At 43.3% G+C, this 23,161-nt stretch overlaps 1 protein-coding gene across 2 annotated transcripts in view; it reads right to left on the bottom strand.

Annotated features, from left to right (window-relative positions):
• FBN1 (fibrillin 1) overlaps positions 1-6,197 on the bottom strand; it is a 264,581-nt gene extending 258,384 nt beyond the window's left edge. Inside the window, exons 1-2 of one of the 2 annotated variants that reach the window (XM_055538037.1) lie at positions 6,018-6,197; positions 5,042-5,386 (exon numbers count right to left, since the gene is read on the bottom strand). In XM_055538037.1, coding sequence (XP_055394012.1) covers positions 5,042-5,205 — 164 coding nt within the window. In that variant the 5' untranslated portion in view covers positions 5,206-5,386; positions 6,018-6,197. The remainder of the gene's footprint in view (positions 1-5,041; positions 5,387-6,017) is intronic. The other variant, XM_055538036.1, reaches the window with a different exon arrangement.
• Positions 6,198-23,161: the final 16,964 nt, after the last annotated feature.

Below are 23,161 nucleotides of genomic sequence, written 5' to 3'. Positions count from 1 at the left end.
TCATTTCTTGCCACTGATGATTTTACAATCTAATGGGAAAGTCAACAAACTTAACAAACAAACTTAAAATATCAAACTCCCATGTGTCTGCCATATAACTCAGCCCTCATAAGATTTTTTATTTCAGCTTTCTTTAAAAATTTCATGAAACAAAATCCTGTTACTAGAATAGGCCTATTTGTTGGGTTTCTAGACACAAAGAAATTGTTAACACAGTTTATTTCTATTTTAAGAAAACATCTTATTTTCACCTTGGAAATAAAGGCTAAAATTCACAAATTGGTTAGGCTTATTGTTTGGTTTATTGTAGGAAAAAGCAAACAAACTATGTCTGAGTATCCTAATACCAAGTTTTATGTCTCAAATGTTACAAAATGAATCCCAGAAATACTTTGTCTCCCGTCTTGTTTAAAATGTGGAATTGCTGAAACCTTTTATTTAAAAATCTCTCTCTTTTTTCATGGTGTCGCAATACTTTAGCTTAATCTATTTAATAAATGAAAGGACAAACCATACCACTGCAGGATTTTTGCCTCATATTTAGTTATTAGCCTATCTGACTTTGGATGAAGTCTTAAAGTCCTCTTTATAAAGTAAAATGGACTTTATAAAGCCTGCAGAATTTTTTCTGTGTGCCCTGTTAAAGTTCTTTATTTTAATAACAGATTTCTGTGTAATTAATCCCTCAGAGTTTGCTGTCACATAATCTATCCTGTGTATGAACGGTTCCGCGTGTATTTTTTTGGTAATAAGACCCCTGGAAAAAAAAATAAACAAATAAAGACCAAAGGAATCAGGCACAAGGGGACAAATTGTGTGAAATACAACCAGTCTTATACACTTATAAACCAGGCAATACAGATAAAAGTGCAATAATCCATCTTATCAGAGATTTGGGGAAAGGGGGTTTCACTTTCAAGAATTTTTCCCTTTGATGGGAAACTGTAATATTTCCTTATCTGGGAGCTAAAGCAATAAGGCAAACATAAATGGTGCATCAGTTCAGTTCAGTCGCTCAGTCGTGACCGACTCTTTGTAACCCCATGAATTGCAGCACGCCAAACCTCCCTGTCCATCACCAACAGCCAGAGATCACTCAAACTCATGTCCATCGAGTCGGTGATGCCATCCAGCCATCTCATCCTCTGTCGTCCCCTTCTCCTCCTGCCCCCAATCCCTCCCAGCATCAGAGTCTTTTCCAATGAGTCAACTCTTCACATCAGGTGGCCAAAGTATTGGAGTTTCAGCTTTAGCATCAGTCCTTCCAAAGAACACCCAGGACTGATCTCCTTTAGGATGGACTGGTTGGACTATTGCTATTCAAGTAGAGCTATGTGTTTTTAAAATTAGATTGTCTCGCACTTTTTGCCTAATCATAGAAGTTAAGAATTTAGCTGAGAAAATTCTTGTGACCTGAAATTCAAACGATAAAGCTAGGATTTTATTATGTCTCATAAAGTCATTTCACACATGTTAAGCTGTGCCCAGGCAAACAAAAATTATTATACATTTATTACTTGAAAACGTTTTTAAAACTTGCAAAATCCTCATTTCAAAATAGAGAGAAATGCAATTTTTGCAGAGTGAATAGGGACCACACTCATTCCATAAAAAAATAAGGATTTCCTGTAAAAACAGAAATTGGCGATTTACTCTAAGAAAACACAGTGAAAGCTGGGAAGAAACTTGAGGATGCTTAAATTTCCACTGTGGAACAACTTCTGCTGCCCAGTGGGAAGAGAGGAAAAAAAAAAAAACACCTGCAACAGGATGGGAGGAGAGAAGGACAAGCTAGGACTACGTACCCAAAGAGGGGAAAACCATGCAGGTCCCTAGGCAGGGACTCGAGGAAGTTGACGGGAAAGGACTACATATCCCAAGAAGAATACCCAGGCAAATTCTGTGGTCACCTGTCACATCAGAGAAGGACAAGAAGACAGTAACTTGTAGGAGAGCCCAGACCAATGGGTGGCAGACACTGATGAGCTTAAAGCACCTTTTAAATAGAGGAAATATTAGTGAGGTGCTGAAAGTTGCTGCCACCAACTGGGCATCAGGCAGACTTGGGGATTTCAGATCACTTTCATTTCATAAACTGTACATCAAAATGGCAAATATGTTTCACTGTACTCAAAGAGGTTCATTTTGAAGCTGCTAATATTTCAACTAGCCAAAATAGGAGTTTTAAGCAATAACTGGAAAAATGGAACACACAACTGCTCTTCCTGATGATGTATACAGCATGGTGTGGTTAAAGACTTACTCATGTGAGATTGTAATAGCAATAAGCAGAGAGAATACATTTTAAAAGCTATTCAAATTTAAGAACAGAGTCGGCATTCGTTTCAAACCTATGGGAAGACCTTTGATAAACAGCAATTATATTTTCCTTCATCAATTTATACTACACATAAACGCACATGGGCACCAACATGCAGGTAGAAGAATGTTGGTAATAGCAAAAACTTTAATATAATCTAAAGAGCCATCATTAGGAAACTGTTCCAGCCACATTATGGGATTCTGTACGCCAAGAGAACACATGAGGTAGATCCCTATGAGTTGATAGAAGGATGCAGTAAAGATATACAAAAGTAAGACAGGTTGGGAACAGTATGTATAATACATTCCAGACATTAAAAAGGATATACACACATATCCAAGTGATTATATATATATATATATATGAATATATTATATTCGTACATGTATTATGCTATTTCTAGAAAAATACATAAGAAAACAGTCTCTGAGAGGTAGGCAGGAAATATTTTTAATTGTATATCCTTTTAAAGTTTAATTTTTTACCTCAAATATGTATATATATATATATATATAATGCATACATTATATGCATATAACATTATAAATAACATAAGATTTATAAAAATAAAAACCTTTATATTATAAAGGTTCATTATTATAGTATATTAATATATTGTCATGCTACAAAGGTTAATTATAATTATTTGCTAAATTTTTGATATATATGCAAAATCTCAGCAACTACATACTAACTAAACACAGAGAAGTGTTTCTTTATAAACTTAAAAAAAAATGTAAAGCAGAAAAAACAAGTGTTGATGTGAGTAAAAGCATGGACATCCTGTGAAGCAACAAAGCAAGGCTTAGCTTCTGTTTTCACATTGAGTCAGTGCCTCCCGAGGAAACAGGCTGGTTGGTGATAGCCCAGAGAAATGAGACAAATGTCTGGCCAGGCCTAATGTCTCCCTGCAGACCTTCATCCGCAGAATTAAACCCCCTACTTCCTATCTCTCCCTAGGAGCAATGTTGTCAAGCTTAGCTTCTAAGATAATATAAATATAAATATATATATATATATATAGCAGAAATATATATTTTTTTAAGGAAAAATGCTAGACTAAATCAGGTCCTTTCAAGAATGGATGAAAATCAGAGTTTCAGTCCATTTACCGAATTTGCCATGGGCCATGCACACAGGGCAAAAAAATATCTGCTGTCTGATCAGTATCAGGCTTAATATGATAAGCAAATTTCCTTCCCAACACTTGTTGGAATCCTTGATTTATTTTCCACAAAGACCAAGATGGGACTAAGTTAATCATAACTGTTTCCTGGGGTCAGAAAATCCTGCATATTTCACCAAGGTCTAAGTGCTTAGCTCTGACCACTGTGTTGCCCCAGATCTGGACCAGCACTCAAAAACTCATCTGTTCAGTTTACTGGACTTGTTTCTTTCTGTACCTGGGCCATACAGACACAAATTTCACTACATACATATAATTAATACAACCCATAACAAAAAAGAATATGTGAAAGGTTCAGCCACATATCCAAGTGGACACCATCATTCGATCACTCAGGGCCATGTGGTCAAACTGCGTAACTACTCAAAAAAGAACAACAATGCTCCGTAGTGACTTAAATGGGAAGGAAATCTAAAAAAGAGTGGATATATGTACACGTATAACTGATTCACCTTACTGTACGACAGAACTGACATGACATTGTAAAATGACTATATCCCAATTAAACAATTAAAAATTTTTTTAAATATTTAAAAGAGCAACAAGTTAACAGAAACCTCTGTGTATTTACTCTCTGGTTTCATTACAGAATCCTCCAAAGAGACAAAATGGGTCATTTACAATCCATCCTGCTGCTTCTATGGAGGCTTGAATTTAAACACTCTCAGAGATACTGCTCTTCCAATCTGAACAATTTTAAGGGAAGGGCACTCCCACCCTTCTTTGATTCAGGAAACTGACAATATTTATGCAGTCAACCTGCCTAATTTAAATACTTCCTGCTGAAACATTTTCTGTAATAGGGGCATAGGAGACTGGCGAAATGTTCAACTACATGTGGGTAACACACACACACACACACACACACACACACACACGACTGGTTAAAAACACTCATTCAAAGCCTGCCACAGCAGCATTACTGCCCCCATGAAATAAGTAGCTTCTTAAAACGGCAAAACAAGTTCTCAGAAACACTTGCCCTGCTCTGCTTCCAGTGTAGACATCTAAAGGAAAAACTCAGTCCCTAATTTTAATAAGCGCAACTTCAAGGAGAACCAACTATTAGCTATGTGTCTCCTCTGAATGGCTGTCCTTGGAATCCCTTTCCTTGCTCCCCTAGAAACAGAGCATCCACTAAGATGCCCACCATGCAATTGCTATCCCTACACACAACCGGAATTTGTATGAAGGGAAAGGATGGGCTGCCCCTCTTCTCAGTAGCAGCTCCTCCCCTTCTTCCTCAAAGAACCCTCCTCGCCTCCCCAAATCAGCCTCGACAATGGCCCAAGATTCCTTTTAGCCTTGACCTCTACTCTGGGGCAGAAATCCGTAAAAAGTAGAAGCAAGGTGGTTTCGCCAGGAACTGCAGCAAGGACTAGGTAACCCTTGCATCTCTAAGGTGCTCCCAGGAAGTCTTAATAAGAATCCTTCTACTGTCGAGAATCGACCCTGTCAGTTCCTCTGGATCTTGATACTCGGGAAAAGAGGAAGGGGACACCCACACCAGAGCAGCTGGCCCGATCCATTACCCTTTAAGCGCGTCGTGTCCTCCGCCACCTCTTCTCTTGGCCCGGTTGGCTCTGGTTTCCTTCACGTTCCCAGCCTCCAAATTGGTATCCGCCCCATGGCTCGTGTAGGACGCTAAGAGCACGGTAAATCCCAGGGCGACCTCCAGCAGCCCCCCTCGCCGCATGATGCCGAGCGGCCACCGGCTCCCGCCGCCTCTCGCCGCGCCCCGGGCTGTGTCCGCGGCCGCCGCTGCGCCCTGGAGCGCGCCGCGCCGCCGGGGTCCCGCTCTCCCGCCGCCCGTCCCCCGGGCCGGGCTCCTCCCGCCTTCTCCAGGCGCTGCTCCCACTTCAGGCGGCCCCTGCCAGCTGCAACAGACAAATCGCCGAGGCGGGGGGAGACATTCAGGGCATCAAGATGCTGAAGCCTCAGGGTCCCCATTCCCGAGCCCAACCCGCGCACCGCCTGCGCGTGGCGCAGTTACTTTGGGTAAGTGAAGACCGTTTGGTCCACAGCTGGCTGAAAAGCCCAGGCCCCCGGCGGCATCGGTTCCAGCCAACCCCTTGGCCTCCCGGGCGCCGCCTGAAAAAAGCGCTGCAAATGTCCCCATGTCCTGAGCAGATCTAAACCCCGGGATGAGCTCGCTGGGTGTATTTTTTACTAGCACGAATTGCGCGCAATGCGCGCTCTGACGCCCCAGCTCCCCAGTCTGTCCTCTCCGCCAAGCCGCCGGGCTGGAAGCCCGCCGCGCCATCCCCGGCCGGCTCCGGGCACTGCCACCACCCCTCTGCATCTGACGCCGAGCCCGGCACCAGGAGCCCCGGGCCAGGAAGCTGTCAGGCAGGGGAGGGCCAGCGCCAGCTCTGGACGTTCCGGGACAGCCCCTCACCCCAGTCCCTGTCTCTGCCCTCGGCGCGGCGCAAACGCAAAAGCCTCCGTGGCTGGAGCCCCAGCCGCGGCGGCCGCCCGATCCCTAATGGGGACCCTGGCTGCACCCACTAGAGAAGCGGCGGATCCGGCTCCCAAGGCGGCGGCGGCGGCTGTTCCTCGGTCTTGGCCGCGGCAGCCGCTGCCCCACTCCACCCGCAGCTGTCCCAGCTGTGGCCGCCTGTCTGCCTGCGGCACCCACAGTCTCTGCCGCCGCTCCTGCGGCCCCCTCCTTTCCCCACCTCTTCAAGTATCGTCTGCGCAGCGGTTTCTCGCGAGAGAAATACTTTTAAAAAAAAAAAGAAAGAAAAAGAAAATGACACCCCCTCCTACATCCCCCTCATCACCACTCCACCCCTCGGCCCCATCCATCCTCCCTTTCCACTCCCCTTTGCCAGCCACCGCCTCGGCGCGGGGGCCTCTCTCGCTCGCAGGATTGGCGCAATGGGAGGAGGCAGAGGTGATCCGGTCCTGCCCAGCCTGGGATTTTGCGTTTTGGGGTGAGGAGTTAAGGGAACGGGAAGAAATCGAGTAGCGGTTTCACCCGCTCCGCGGCTGGGAGATCTAGACCCGAGATTAGCCTCTCCCGTGGTCTGGGAAGCCCGGCCGGCGCGTGAAGCTGTGCCACCTGTACCAAGAATGCGCGCTGGAGAGGGCAGCTTGGAGGCCCCAGCGCAAAAGGAGACCCATCTCGGTCTGCCCCCTCACTGCGCCTCTGGGGCCGGGCACCGAGCAGAGGCCGGACTCCGGGGCAGGGCAAGTCAGGGCCCCCCCCCCCCCCGCCCCCCCCGCTGTGGACTCGGGAGCTGATGTGCAGGCGAGGGAGGAGGCATGGTTCTGACCTTCAGTTCAAGTCACCCAGGCTGAACCCAAGATACCTCAAGAGTCTGAGTGGGATTCCGACCCAGAGGCCTGTGAATGTTGGAACCTGGGATTTGGGGTGGAGGCAGTGAAGGGACAGTCCTCGGACGCAGCCCACAACTAATCCTAGGCTTCTCGTGGAGGACCTTCTTGCGCCTCCCCAGACATTCCTATTCTCTCTCTCTCTCTTATATACACGCAAACACACACACACCTGCCTCTCCAGGATAAACACGGCATGGTGACTTTGAAGAATACACCATTTATGATATCCTTCTATAGGCAAGGCCCCATGTTGCCTGCACCCTGTAAGAGTATAGTAGGGCAGGAAATCGCAGTCGATTTCCCTAGGGGAAAGGGGCCCTAGGCACTGAAACTGGAGACCCCCAGAAAATCCCCCGTGTAGTAGCCACCAGCTGTCAAGACAGAAATAAGAGTTCAGCACAAACTAACAGAAATCCTGTTGAAAGGGGTTTTCCTTACCAGCAATTATTTGTGCCCAGGCAATAGACTGTAGGGACCTGGGCAAATTATTTAACTTCTTTCCACTTGCAAGATGGCAAGAGTAATCTTGGCTACACAGGGTTATAATGGTGATGATGAGTCTGCTGAAGTGTCATGACACCATGGTCTCAAAGATGAAAACATGGAGCCTATTTAAAGTCATAGCCCTATTAAAATCCTCTTAGCAGATTGATGAATTGAAGCCTTGATCACACACCCGAGACTGAGTAAAGGCAAGCCTCTGTTCAGGATGCATTTACTGGATACCAATTGTGAACCAGTTGGTGCATGGTTGAATCAAGTTCCTGGGTAAGCAAGGCAGAAATGTTTCTCCCCTCACAGAGTAGTCTACAGGGAAAGGCAGATGTGAGACAAATGACTCAACTTTTTAATGCCAAGAGGAAGAAGTCCTGGTTATCCGGAGGACATGTAATAGGAGTACTTGACCTAGGTTGTGGCTGATCAGCGAAGGTTTTTTAAGGAAGTGATGTTTAACTTAAATCCAAACACATGCCTAAACTTCAATTAGGGTAGTAGTTCTCAACCCGGGCTATACAGTAGAATGACCTGGGAACCTGCAAAAAATCGGACACCAGGACTCAACCCCTGGAGATTCTGATTTAAATAGTTTGGAGTGGAGCCATAACCCAGGCATTTTTAAAAGCTCCCCCAAGGTAGGAAGAGGTAAGGGTGGTATTCAGAGTGGGAAAAAAAGTCTAGGCAGAGGGACCGTGACTCAAGAGAAATAGTTAGACTGGAGATCTGCGGAGGCCCTGTCCTGCCCACCAGTTTTCTGGACTGTTCTGCACCCTCTGGGGAATCCAGAAACTGCATGTTTTCTCTATACTCCAGCAGCATGTGAGACACTCGACTCTCAGAGTACTCTGCTCAGTGATGTGTTGGACAGCAGCAGCTGAACATGGGGCTTTTCTAAGGTTTTTGCTCATGAAGCAAAGAGCAAACCCTGGCGCCCTGCAAGTCTGAACATTCCAGCATTTCTGGACATTTGTATTACCTCCTACCCTATCCCTAAACTGCTTTCCAGGGTTTCACCTCTAAAGGAGAGATTTAGATTAAATGCTTTCTTTACGCCTTAGCCCTCTTTTTTTCTCCTTGGTCCCTTCCTCCAGTAAAGACTCTCTAATTCCTCTTCACGTTAGATGGGAGCCCTAGGTCGCATACTCCCCTTTTTGAGCAATAAGTGTCATGGCTTAACTAAAGAGTTGGAGGGAAAGGGGGAAAAGGAGATTTCTAAAAAAGAGAGATTGGTAAAAGAGATTTCTTTTAAATATGCAAGAAACACACCAATCCAGGCAATCAACACACATTAGAGCAGTGTGCTACCGGTAACAAAATTCAGTCACAAATAAAGAAAATTATGTATTTGCAATAAGATATTCTTGATGCCAGATGATTCAGGAGCCACCTCTCTTGAACACTGATCATACTCTTTGGTCTATGGGGCTAGAAATCCCTTATTTCCCCTCTTGGTTTAAAAAAACTCCACCAATCCTAAAAGAATCTGCTCAGGTTCCTCCTGACTTCCAAAGCCAAGCCTTAACAGACCTCACAGATTCCTCCTTCAAATTCTTAGCTGCTACCCTGAAATGGCCATGGCTTTAAGAAGTTCAGGATGAAAAAGTATGTCCCAGCTAATCTGAGATCCTCATCAATTAAATGAAGCTACATATGGGATCAAATTTGGCCTTGAGTACAAAATGAAGTAGGGCAAACACTAAGAGAATTCTGCCAAGAGAATGCACTGGTCAGAGCAAATACACTTTTCCAACAACACAAGAGATGACTTAGACATCACCAAATGGTCAATAACAAAATCAGATGGATTATACTCTTTGCAGCAAAAGATGGAGAAATTCTATACAGACAGCAAAAACAAGACCAGGAGCTGACTGTCGTTCAGATTACCACCTCCTTATAGCAAAAGTCAGGCTTAAACTAAAGAAAGTGGGGAAAACCACTCAGGCATTCAGATATGACCTAAATCAAACCCCTCATGATTATCCATGGGAGGTAATGAATAAATTCAAGGCCATCAGATTTGGTAGACAGAGTACCTGAAAACTATGGACAGAGGTTCATGACATTGTACAGGAGGCAGTGACCAAACCATCCCAAAGGAAAGAAATGCAAGAATGCAAAGTGGTTGTCTGAGGAGGCCTTACAAATAGCTGAGGAAAGAAGAGAAGCGAAAAGCAAGGGAGAAAGGGAAGGGTATATGCAACTAAATGCAGAGTTATAGAGAATAGCAAGGAGAGACAAGAAGGCCTTCTTCAAAGAACGCTGCAAAGAAATAGAGGAAAACAATGGAAGGGGAATGACTAGATATCTCTTCAAGAAAATTGGAGATACCAGGGGAACATTTCACACAAAGATGGGCACAATAAAGAAGAGAAACAGTAAACACCTAATAGAAGCAGAAGAGATCAAGAAGAGATGGCAAGAAACACAGGAAAACTGTACAAAAAAGATCTTAATGACGCAGATAACCACAATGGTGTGGTCACTCACCTAGAGTCAGACATCCTTGAGTGTGAAGTCAAGTGGGCCTCAGGAAGCACTGCTGCCAATAAAGCTAGTGGAGGGGATGGAATTCCAGCAGAGTTATTTAAAATCCTAAAAGATGATGCTATTGAAGTGCTGCATTCATTATGTCAACAAATTTGGAAAAACCAGCAGTGGTCACAGGACTGGAAAAGGCCTATCTTCGTCCCAGTTTCCAAGAAGGGCAGTACTAAACAATGTTCAAACTATCAGAAAATGGCATTCACTTCTCATGCTAGTAAGATTATGCTCAAAATCCTTTGAGATAGGCTTCAGCAGTACTTGAATTGAGAACTTCCAGATGTACAAGCTAGGTAGAGAAAAGGCAGAGGAACCAGATGTACGAGCTAGGTATAGAAAAGGCAGAGGAACCAGAGATCAAATTGACAACATTCGTTGGATCATAGAGAAAGCAAGGGAATTCCAGAAAACATCTACTTCTGTTTCATTGACTAAGCTAAAGCATTTGGCTGTGTGGATCATAACAAACTGTGGAAAACTCTTAAAGAAATGGAAATATCAGACCATAATACCTGTCTGAGAAAACTGTATGCAGGTCAAAAAGCAAAAGTTAGAATCTTATATGGAACAACTGACTGGTTCAAAATTGAGAAAGAAGTACAATAAGGCTCTTTACTGTCACCCTGTTTATTTAACTGATGCTGAGCACATCATACAAAACTCTGGGCTGGATGAGTTACCAGCTGGAATCAAGATTGTGGGGAGAAATATCAACAACCTCAGATATATAGATAATACCACTCTAATGGCAGAAAGCAAAGAGGAACTAAAGAGTCTTGATGAGGGTGAAAGAAAAAAGTGGAAAAGCCAGTTTAAAACTCAATTTTAGAAAAAACTAAGATCATGGCATCTGGTCCCATCAGATCAGATCAGTCGCTCAGTCGTGTCCGACTCTTTGCAACCCCATGAATCGCAGCACGCCAGGCCTCCCTGTCCATCACCAACTCCTGGAGTTCACTCAGACTCACGTCCATCAAGTCAGTGATGCCATCCAGCCATCTCATCCTCTGTCGTCCCCTTCTCCTCCTGCCCCCAATCCCTCCCAGCATCAGAGTCTTTTCCAATGAGTCAACTCTTTGCATAAGGTGGCCAAAGTACTGGAGTTTCAGCTTTAGCATCATTCCTTCCAAAGAAATCCCAGGGCTGATCAGAATGGACTGGTTGGATCTCTTTGCAGTCCAAGGGACTCTCAAGAGTCTTCTCCAACACCACACTTCAAAAGCATCAATTCTTCGGCGCTCAGCCTTCTTCACAGTCCAACTCACATCCATACATGACCACAGGAAAAACCATAGCCTTGACTAGACGAACCTTTGTTGGAAAAGTAATGTCTCTGCTTCTGAATATGCTGTCTAGGTTGGTCATAACTTTCCTTCCAAGGAGCAAGCGTCTTTTAATTTCATGGCTGCAGTCACCATCTGCAGTGATTTTGGAGCCCAGAAAAATAAAGTCTGACACTGTTTCCACTGTTTCCCCATCTATTTCCCATGAAGTGATGGGACCGGATGCCATGATCTTCGTTTTCTGAATGTTGAGCTTTAAGCCAACTTCTTCACCCTCCTCTTTCACTTTCATCAAGAGGCTTTTGAGTTCCTCTTCACTTTCTGCCATAAGGGTGGTGTCATCTGCATATCTGAGGTTATTGATATTTCTCCTGGCAATCTTGATTCCAGCTTGTGTTTCTTCCAGTCCAGCATTTCTCATGATGTACTCTGCATATAAGTTAAATAAACAGGGTGACAATATATAGCCTTGATGAACTCCTTTTACTATTTGGAACCAGTCTGTTGTTCCATGTCCAGTTCTAACTGTTGCTTCCTGACCTGCATACAGATTTCTCAAGAGGCAGATCAGGTGGTCTGGTATTCCCATCTCTTTCAGAATTTTCCACAGTTTATTGTGATCCACACAGTCAAAGGCTTTGGCATAGTCAATAAAGCAGAAATAGATGTTTTTCTGGAACTCTCTTGCTTTTTCCATGATCCAGCAGATGTTGGCAATTTGATCTCTGGTTCCTCTGCCTTTTCTAAAACCAGCTTGAACATCAGGAAGTTCACGGTTCACATATTGCTGAAGCCTGGCTTGGAGAATTTTAAGCATTACTTTACTAGCGTGTGAGATGAGTGCAATTGTGCGGTAGTTTGAGCATTCTTTGGCATTGCCTTTCTTTGGGATTGGAATGAAAACACCTTTTCCAGTCCTGTGGCCACTGCTGAGTTTTCCAAATTTGCTGGCATATTGAGTGCAGCACTTTAACAGCGTCATCTTTCAGGATCTGGAATGACTCAACTGGAATTCCATCACCTCCACTAGCTTTGTTCATAGTGATGCTTTCTAAGGCCCACTTGACTTCACATTCCAGGATATCTGGCTCTAGGTCAGTGATCACACCATTGTAATTATCTGGGTCGTGAAGATCTTTTTTGTACAGTTCTTCTGTGTATTCTTGCCATCTCTTCTTAATATCTTCTGCTTCTGTTAGGTCCATACCATTTCTGTCCTTTATCGAGCCTATCTTTGCATGAAATGTTCCTTTGGTATCTCTAATTTTCTTGAAGAGATCACTTCATGGCAAATAGAAGAGGAAAAGGTAGAAGCAGTGACAGATTTCCTCTTCTTGGGCTCAAATCACTGCGGATGGTGGCTGCAGCCATGAAATTAAAAGATGATTGCTTCTTGGAAGGAAAGTTATGACAAACCTAGGCAGTATATTAAAAAGCAAAGACAGCACTTTGCTGACAAAGGACCATATAGTCAAGGCTATGGTCTTTCCGGTAGTCATGTACGGATGTGAGAGTTGGACTATAAAGAAGGCTGGGAGCTGAAGAATTGATGCATTTGAACAGGGGTGCTGGAGAAGACTCTTGAGAGACCCTTGATTAGCCAGGAGATCAAACCAGTCAATCCTAAAGGCACCCTGAATATTCATGGGAAGGATTGACGCTGAAGCTGAGGCTCTAGTACTTTGGCCACCTAATGCAAAGAGCTGACTCACTGGAAAAGACTCTGATGCTGGGAAAGATTGAAGGCAGAAGAAGAAAAGGGTGACAGAGAGTGAGATGGTTGGATGGCATCAATGGACATAAACTAGAGCCAACTCCAGGAGATGGTGAGGGACAGGGAGGCCTGGCATGCTGCAGTCCATGAGATTGCAAAGAGTTGGACATGACTAGGTAACTGAACAACAACAACAACACGTGATCATAGCAGATCAGCAGAAAACTTGCCCAGTGAATTTACAGAATAAATATATGGCTCAGTAGGTAAAGAATCTGCCTGCAATGCAGGAGACACAAGAGACAGACACAGGTTCGATCCCTGGGTCAGGAAGATCCCCTGGAGAAGGAAACGGCAACCCACTCTGGTATTCTTGCCTGGAAAATGCCATGGACAGAAGAGCCTGATGGACTACAGTCCAAAGGGTCACAAAGAGTCGGACACAATGGAGCAACTAAGCACACATACACATAATTTTCATTATAGTTTTATGCAACTTAATTATTAGGACAGTCTATTAAACAGGGATAGATAACTAATACAATCTTGTGGGGAAATATTTCTGTCTCAGTTTTATAGATGAATAAAATCACATTCAGAAATATGAGAAATTTGCTTATTTTCATAGAACTAGAAATACAGTCAGGGCTGGATTCAAAACAATGCCTCTGACAACAAGTTAAGGGTACTTTTCATTTCATCACTTCATCCATCTGTCACAAAATCTCAGTTAAATCTTTGTGGTAGACTGGAGCCACTCCCCGTATCCATAAAACTTCCCTGATGTCTCCTGGGAAGCCAAGGTTTCATCCATGGAGCTTCACTGCAATCTGAACCTGTTGCATCCTATTTGAGAGCTCCATTTATCCCATGCAGCAGTCACTAAGATCTCCTAGGAAGTGAAAGGATACTAAGAGATACTATAGTCAACTTCCCTGCCTCTCTGTGTCCATTTCTAGCTCCTCACATCCCCATCACATAGAACAATTCTGTGTGTATAACAGGGACTCGAAGAGTATTTGTTGAATGAGCAAACAGATGCATTAACTTACTTTCAAGAGGGTGATATGATGGCTACTTCAAAACCTCACCTCAGGCTTCTTTATCACTCTGTGTGTTAAGGAAAGACCTAAACCCTCCAGCCATAGACAGAGTAACATTGCCTGGTTGTGCTTCTGTGTCCATCACTCCCTCTTGGGACATGATATAAATGTCTTGGCTTGAAAAAGAACTAAAGGTAGAATTAAGTTGCCTTCTCCTGTCTATGAAACAGAAACAGAATCACGAATGTAGAGAATAGACTGGTGCTTGCCAATGGGGACAGAGGTGGGAAAGGGATGGACTGGGAGTTTGGGATTAGCAGATGCAAACTAGTCCTTCTTACTAGCAGAGTATCTCCATGTTATATCCCCCCACGTTTTAATATTATTGTTTATTTATTCACTTAACCATTTTAATTAAAAGCCAGGCACTGTGTGCCAGACATTATGTCAGAAAATAAGGATTCAACCATGACGGAGATGCCCTTTCTGTCTAGAGGAATTACAAAATCTAGGGCACAGGAAGAGGGCTTTATGGTTACAACTACCATTGATTAAGCCTTGGTTGTGCAGGTACTGTGTTAAGTGGAAGGTAGTAATGTTCTTCCCACTTAGTGTTTTAGTAGTTTAGAGTTTAATTGAGAACAGTCTAAAATTATACAAATCAATGTCTCTTTTATTTGCACATGTTTGTGTCTGTATTTATAGTCAGGATCCTAAGACATTCCCACTTCGCTGTAAAATTATGTTTTAGAGAGGGGCAAGGTGAAAAAGAGAAAAAAAAAGAAACAGGTAAAAATTCTGCATGCTAGAGAAGGAACAGAATTTTTCATTTTAAGTGTTGTATACAAAAAACTTCCATAATCTGTAAACCAACTATGCTTCAATAAAAAAATAAATTAAAATAAATTTTTTTTCATTGTAATCATTTTCAGAAGTTTTGTTTGTTGTAGAAATACTTCAGCCACTAAAGAAAAGTGTTCTTTTAAAAAGCATTTTCCCATAATCCTATCACCCTAACACAACAATTTGTATTTCTTCAGTTCCCCTCCAGTCTTTGACCATATGGTGTATTTTAACATAGTAGAACCAAGGTATGTAGTATAGTTTTGTGCTCTGCTTGACACTCAGCATTTACCCTTTGCATTTTGCAGTTGGGGTCCCTGGGTGAGGTTTGCCTAGCTGTACTTCTGGCAGAAAGTGTGTACAACTGTTAAATTATGTTATTGAAATAACTTTCATTACCTCAATCCCCCAAAGCAAACAGTTCCTCTCCACCCAAAACAAAACCTCTGGTTCCCAGACTTCATTTCATTTGTGTTTTCCATGAGTTCTGTGACCCACCCTGGTATTCCCTGTCATTTTTTCTACCAGACATAACAGATACCAGCCCAACAGCAGAGGGGAATAAAGAAAAGGCCTGGACAGCAAGAAAGGACATAACATTGTATCCATCTCAAATTAAAAACACATTCCCTCTCAGCTCCATTCAACAGTATTTACTAAACACCAACTCTGCTCCAGACCATGACAGACTCTGCAGAAGCCACCAGAAAGTGTCAGAACTGTGTCCTCCCCGAAGGGCTACACCCTCTCTCAGGAGGCAGGAATTGAGTGCCTGGAGCAGGGGTCAGCGAACTTCCTACAAAGTGACAGATACTAAATATTTTAAGCTTTTGTGGGCTGAGAGGCAAAAGAGAGCAAATTTCCGCAAGCATTTTATTGACCAACATAAAACTTTATGGACTTTGAATTTGAATTTCATATCATTCTTGCATGAAACAAAATACTATTCTTCAGGCTTTCTCAACAATTTAAAAATGCAATAACAACTCTGCAAGTGCAAGTCATATAAAAACAGACACTGAGGACATATTTGCCACACAAGCCATAGTTTGCCAACCCCTGATGAATAAGATAAAAGCAAGCAGAGAAAGCGGTCCCAGCCATTGGTCTTCAAAAATGAGTGGCACCAAAGCAGGAGTCCAGAGAGGAGGGAGGTGGGGTAGGGTGGTCCAGTCAGGAAGCCTTAGGGGAAGAGACAAAATCTGAGCACAGCCTTGAAGGGAGGGTAGGATTTGGCTGCATAGAACTGTCTGGGTAGAACATTCCAGAAGGAAGAAATGAGCATGAGGCAAAGGCACAGAGGGAGAAAAGATCATGGGCCAAAGGGGACATAGGAGGTGTTTTCTCATCCTTCACTGTGACATACTCTTAGCTCTCCAAGGCTTCTGTGACACGCCCTGGGCTGGGTGTTTACCAAGGGGAGGTGTATCGTGGGCCTGTGGGAGTCGGCCTGTAAATGACTACCATTAATCATATTATATGGATATTTATAATATTCACTACCCCAAACTTGGAAACACTGAGATCCATGAGATTTGTAGCTTAAAACTGATGGAAAATGAACTGGACTATTTTTCTTCATCAGGAGACCTTCCAGTTTTCAATTGGTCACCTATTTTATGGAATTTTTCGGGGGAATGAGCTTTTTCTCAGAATCTTAATAATATTCTAATCATAACAGGAAACGCCACATGCCCTAGCCCAGATTTTTATGGCCTAATCTGAAAGTTTTAATCACATTAGGAGTGACAAGTAGCCTTGGTTGGTGACATTTATCTTTTTCTACACGTTTTTGTTTTTACTCTCAGTCTGAAGTTTCTCTAAGAAGTTAACAATTTGTAGTTAATAGTAGTAATAATAGTAGTAGTAATTAGTGAATACCTTTTAAAAAAAAAATGTTCTTCTTGGCTGACTTTATCTATTCCCATGATTTCACCTCCTGCTCATAAAATGCTTCTAACTCCCAGATCTGTATCTGCAGTCCAGATATCTCCCTAGAGCTTCCAACTCAGATGTCCGAGTTCCTGCTGGGTATCACCACCTAGTCCTCCCACAGGCGTGGTCAGCAGCCTCCAAGATGGCCCCCAGTGAGCCCCACCTCCTGGTACTCACACCCCTGGGTAATCCCCTCCCCTTGAGTGTGGGCTGGACCTGGTGAATGGCAGGGCTGATGGGAGGGACATCATTTCCAATATTAAACTACAGAAAGACCCTGGATTCTATCTTGTTTGCCCTTTCTGGCTCTCCTGCCTGCTCAGACTGCTGGAAGCCAGCCACCATGTTCTGAACTGCCCTGTGAGAGGCCCCATGGCAAGGACCCGAGGGAGGTCTCAGGCCAACAGCCATTAAGGACCTAAGGCCCTCAGTCCAATAGTCCTGGATGAACTAAATTCTGCTAACACCCACTTGAGTGAGCTTGGAAGTCTTCAGCTGAGACTGCAACCCCAGCCAACACCTTGATAGCAGCTGTGAGAGACACTGAGCCTGAGGCACTTAGCTAAGCAGTGCCCAACTGGTGACCCACAGAAACTATGAGATAATAAATGTGTGGTGTTAAAAGTCACTAAATTTTGAGGTAATTTGTTCCACAGAAAGAGATAACAAATCTATCGGCAAACTCTCTAAAGCTGTTCCTTCTTAATTCTCCATTGTAGTTGCCAGGGCTACTATGCATTGACTCCACCTATGCTGAAAATGGGTTTGCGAGAGGTCCTCCTCTTGTGTTTCTTACATCTTCAAAAGCTCACATGCTTTTGCATTGCTAATCACAATCAACATGACTTAGTGGTTTTAAAATTTTGCCCCCTGTGAGTTCCATCTGGAAATCAAGTCATTTGTGCAACATAACATGCTGCAGCTTGAACTTTCTCGGTTTCTGCATGACTCTGCTAGCAATGATATTAATGACATCATTCTGGATATCTTTCCACAGATAATAAACCCCTGGGAAGCATCCAGAGTGATAGAATGGGCGAAGAGAGAGTCTGGGAAATGCTAGGAAGCTATGCCTGGAGCTTGAAATTCAACCATGTTTTATGTGAGATGGAGCAAGCACAGGGTTAGAAGACAGACAACATGGGTCTGGACTTTGCTACAAATCTGCTCTGTCCTTGGCAAGTCACTTTATTCCTTCAAGAGTCACTTTCCTCTTCAAGAAAAGGAGGGGTTAGATTTCAGTGAGAAACTGAACCATGAGGGGGTTGCTTCAGGATGAACTAGGGAGTTTATTAAATTTCACGTTCCTGCCCCTAACACGCTACGGGCTGAGGTGGTAGGACTGAGACAGGCCCTCAGAATCTGTATTTCTAAAGTGACCAGCTCCCTGAAGCAAATTCTTCTTTAGGAATCCTTAACTACATTCTCTCAAAGGAGATTTTAATTCTAATACTGTAATTACCAAGAAGTGTCCACTACATGCTTATTCTACTTGGCATGTACATTATAAAACATACAAAAAACTAAAATCCTAAAGGATGATTTTGTGTGAGTGTGTGCATGTGTCTTCATGTTCTTTTCTTCCCAAACCCTAATGTGTCTCCTTGCATGGTCACTGGAAGCCACACACCTCATTGGGAGAGGTCCTGGAGACCATGACAGATCTCAGATCTATTGGAACTGGGTGAAGAGGGGCAAAGAGGTCCAGGATTGCCAAAGACCAACAGCCAGGGTAGCAAGGGGATTCTTATATTTACACTACTCCACTGCATCGTATGAGATACTAAGAAGTCAAAGATAATGTTCCAAAAGAATGTACAGACTAGATAAGAGTGTGTGTGTGTGCGTGTGTGTGTGTATGCACAGAGTTAGCCCTTCTGGTCCTCACCTGAAAGCCTATCACAACACAGTGTCACATTGTATTAGTCGGTTCATGTTGTTGTAACAAAACACAACAGACTGGGTGGCTGACACAACAGAGAGTTGTGTTTCTCACAGTTCTGGTGGCCAGAAGTCCAGGATCAGAGTGCTGGCTGGTTCAGTTCCTAGTAAGGGCCACCTTCCTGGTTTACAGACAGTCTTGTCTCTGAGCCCTCGTGTGGCAGGGAATGAGCAATCTCTCTCTCTTCCTCTTCTTATAAAGCCACTAACCCCAACATGGGTGCCCTACCCTCATGACTTCATCTAATTCTAAGGACCTCCCAAGGAGCCCATTTCTAAATAATCACAACAAGGATTAGGGCTTCAGTATACGAATTTGAGGAGGATATATTCAGTCCATAGCACACAAAAACTGAAGCAGAACCTGACTCCATGAGAAAACACCAATCTTCAGTAAAAGTACTGTAAGTCTTTACTGAAGATCTCTTGAGGAGGTGTAAAGGGAATTTTGTCCCATGCTGCACATAACAAGACTTATTTCTATACTGCCAAAACCCTCCCCCAAACTATTTCACTCTTATCAAATCTCTCAGATCAACTACTCTGGTTGATCCTGGTTCTCTTACTCTCCTCCCCAGCCCTCTCTCCTAGGATTCTGCAGCCTACCCTCCCAACCCACAGACCTTGTGTAGAGGAAGTTTTCCCCTTTTTCAGCTTCTCCTGTTGTTCCACAAAAGAGAAGGATCAGCCCGAGATTCACCTTCAGTTGAAGGCCAACGCAGGGTCACAGTTATATCTAACATAACATTTTTTAACCCTCTTCACTAAGAAAGTAGAACTAACAGAATAAGTAATATACACTTAACTATTAAGTAGATAAATTCCAGAGAAAAATCTATTTCTGCTTCACTGACTACACTAAAGCCTTTGATTGTGTGGATCACAACAAACTGTAGCACATTCTAAAAGAAATGAGAATACCAGATCACATTACCTGCCTCCTGAGAAACCTGTATGCAGGTCAAGAGGCAACAGTTAGAACTGGAAGCAGACATGGAATGATGGACTGGTTCAAAATTGGGAAAGGAGTACATCAAGTCTATATATTGTCACTCTGCTTATTTAACTTATACGCAGAGTACATCATGCGAAATGTTGGGCTGGATGAATCACAAGTTGGAATCAAGACTGCAGGGAGAAATATCAATAACCTCAGATTTGCAGATGATACCACCCTAATGGCAGAAAGCAAAGAGGAATGAAAGAGCCTCTTGATGAAGGAGAAAGAGGAGAGTGGACAAGCTGGCTTAAAATTCAACATTCAAAAGACAAAGATCATAGCATCTAGTCCCACCACTTCATGCAAATAGATGGGGAAACAATGGAAAGAGTAGCAGAGTTTATTTTCTTGGGCTCCAAAACCACTGCAGATGGTGACTGCAGCCACAAAATTAAAATATGCCTGCTCCTTGGAAGAAAAGCTATGACCAACCTAGACAGTATATTAAAAAGCAGAGACATTACTTTGCCAACAAAGGTCTGTCCAGTCAAAGCTATGGTTTTTCCAGTAGTCATGTATGGATGTGAGAGTTGGACCATGAAGAAGGCTAAGAGACAAAGAATTGATGCTTTCAAATTGTGGTGCTGGAGAAGACTCTTGAGAGTCCCTTGGACAGCAGGAGATCAAAACCAGTCAATTTAAAGGAAATCAATCCTGAATATTCATTGGAAGGACTGATGCTGAAGCTTAAGTTCCAATACTTTGGCTACCTAATGCAAAGAGCCAACTCACTGGAAAAGACCCTGATGCTGGGAAAAGATTGAGGGTAGGAGGAGAATTGGGTGACAGAGAGTGAGATGGTTGGATGGCACCATCGACTCAAAGGACATGAGCTTAAGCAAACTCCAGGAGATAGTGAAGGACAGGGATGCCTGGAGTGCTGAAGTCCATGGGGTTGCAGAGAGTCAGACACAACTTAGCAACTGAACAACAAAAACAAGACAAAGAGAATCAGGATTCTAAATGTTCAGAGGAGAGAAAAAGTGGAGCCAGAGAGGCCATGGAGAAAAGAGGAAGTTAGCCAACAGTTGAAAATTAGAAAAATCTTTTACAGATGAGCAGTGGAGCCCACTTCTCCTATGGGAGTGGAGACTCTTATACAAGGGAAGACCAAAGACAAAACATGGAAGTATATTAACATGTTTAGAAAGTGGACAAAACTAGGTGGGCAGCATAAAAGGGAAGGAGAGAAAGAGACAGGATCAGAAGGTTGGTTGGGGTCAGAAGATTGAGGACTATAGAGAAATACATCTCATTAAAGAACTTAGAGCATGAGAGTGACATGATCTAGAAAATCAATGTTTTGTCACCGTGCTAGAAAGACTGAAGGGAGTCAGGAGGCTAATGTAGTCTCTGGGTCTTGGTGATGAGGGTATGCTCCAGGGATGTGAGAACACACATGAAACAGAATAGAAAAATGACTGTGATTTCTTGGTAGAATCATCACGGCTGGCTGAACAATTGGATGTGAAAAGCAATGGGGAGGGGAAGCCAGATGACACTGAGACTTGAAGCTGGTTGGATGGGGGTGGTGAACAAAATTGAGGAATGGAGGTGGTGAGAAATTGTGAACACAGAAGGGAAAAGATGGAGAGTTTGATTCTTATTTTATGTGGCAATTCTGAAGACACCTAAACCCAGGTGAGTAGTCAGGAGGCAAAGGGATGCAGGGGGTTTAGATTTGTGAGCATCTGTAAAAAATTACATTTACTAGCTAATTAAAATTTGCATTTTCCTAGAGTTTAGAGTTTTGATTGCTGATAAACCTGCAAATCGATCTGGAACAGATAACCCTCTCTTGTTAACCAGCATTTGTTCTTTTAGTTTCAGATATATTCTTAGGAAGAGATTCGGAAGACAAGCAGGGTAATAATTTTGAGTAATTAAGTCCAAAATCACTGCAGATGGTGACTGCAGCCATGAAATTAAAAGACACTTACTCCTTGGAAGGAAAGTTATGACCAACCTAGATAGCATGTTCAAAAGCAGAGACGTTACTTTGCCAACAAAGGCCCGTCTAGTCAAGGCTATGGTTTTTCCAGTAGTCATGTATGGATGTGAGAGTTGGACTATAAAGAAAGCTGAGCACTGAAGAATTGATGCTTTTGAACTGTGGTGTTGGAGAAGACTCTTGAGAGTCCCTTGGGTTGCAAGGAGATCCAACCAGTCCATTCTAAAGGAGATCTGTCCTGGGTGTTCTTTGAAAGGAATGATGCTAAAGCTGAAACTCCAGTACTTTGGCCACCTCATGCGAAGAGTTGACTCATTGGAAAAGACTCTGATGCTGGGAGGGATTGCGGGCAGGAGGAGAAGGGGACGACAGAGGATGAGATGGCTGGATGGCATCACTGACTTCATGGACATGAGTTCGAGTGAACTCCAGGAGTTGGTGATGGACAGGGAGGCCTGGCGTGCTGCAATTCATGGGGTCGCAGAAAGTCGGACCCGACTGAGCAACTGAACTGAACTGAACTGAAGAAGGAAAGGTGGGAGCAGAAATGGACTCTGCTCCAAGCAGCATCAGGATGAAAAAGATCTACACATCTCGATTAGGAAGAGTGATTGGAATCTGGGGAGAAAATTAAGAAACTAGATCCATGTACCACACTCACTTCTGGATGATCTGTGAATGAAAATTATTTATCATGAGAATAATAAATATTATAATTGCATGTGGGATACTAAAATGATATCAATAAAGAAAGGCTTACCAATGTGTTTTAAGAGAAGAGAATTCTTTGTTTAAAACCTATCTATACTATGCAATTGGAGAAGGCAATGGCACCCCACTCCAGTACTCTTGCTTGGAAAATCCCATGGACGGAGGAGCCTGGTAGGCTGCAGTCCATGGGGTCGCTAAGAGTTGGACACGACTGAGTGACTTCACTTTCACCTTTCACTTTCATGCATTGGAGAAGGAAATGGCAACCCACTCCAGTGTTCTTGCCTGGAGAATCCCAGGGATGGCGGGCTGCCGTCTGTGGGGTCGCACAGAGTCGGACACAACTGAAGCAACTTAGCAGCAGCAGCAGCAGCATACTATGCAATGAGGCCTGGCGTGCTGCAATTCATGGCAGCAAAGAGTCGGACACGACTGAGCGACTGAACTGAACTGAACTGATACTATGCAATAACAAATTTACATTTACTTAAGGTTTGAGAGTACATTAGAATTACTCTCTTGGTCAGAAACCTAGAAGTATATTCTTGCTGCTGACTTTAAACTGAAATGCCTTCACCTGATGCTCCAGGCCAGCCCTCCAAACTTTTACCACCAAAGGCTTCCTTTATTAATTTTTCACTGGAGACCTATGCTTTGAAAGGTTTTATTCTGTAGTAAGTACAAATATGTATCCATTTCCATTAGCCTAGGTGTCCATCAGCACAAGATAACCATCAGCATTAGAATTTATTAATTTTTCACTGGAGACCTATGCTTTGAAAGGTTTTATTCTGTAGTAAGTACAAATATGTATCCATTTCCATTAGCCTAGGTGTCCATCAGCACA

This window comes from Bubalus kerabau, chromosome 10, assembly GCF_029407905.1.
Source record: "Bubalus kerabau isolate K-KA32 ecotype Philippines breed swamp buffalo chromosome 10, PCC_UOA_SB_1v2, whole genome shotgun sequence".
In the NCBI taxonomy this organism is placed as follows: Eukaryota; Metazoa; Chordata; class Mammalia; order Artiodactyla; family Bovidae; genus Bubalus; species Bubalus kerabau.
The sequence above is the reverse complement of the archived record's forward strand: the minus strand, read 5'-3'. Positions and strand labels throughout refer to the sequence as shown.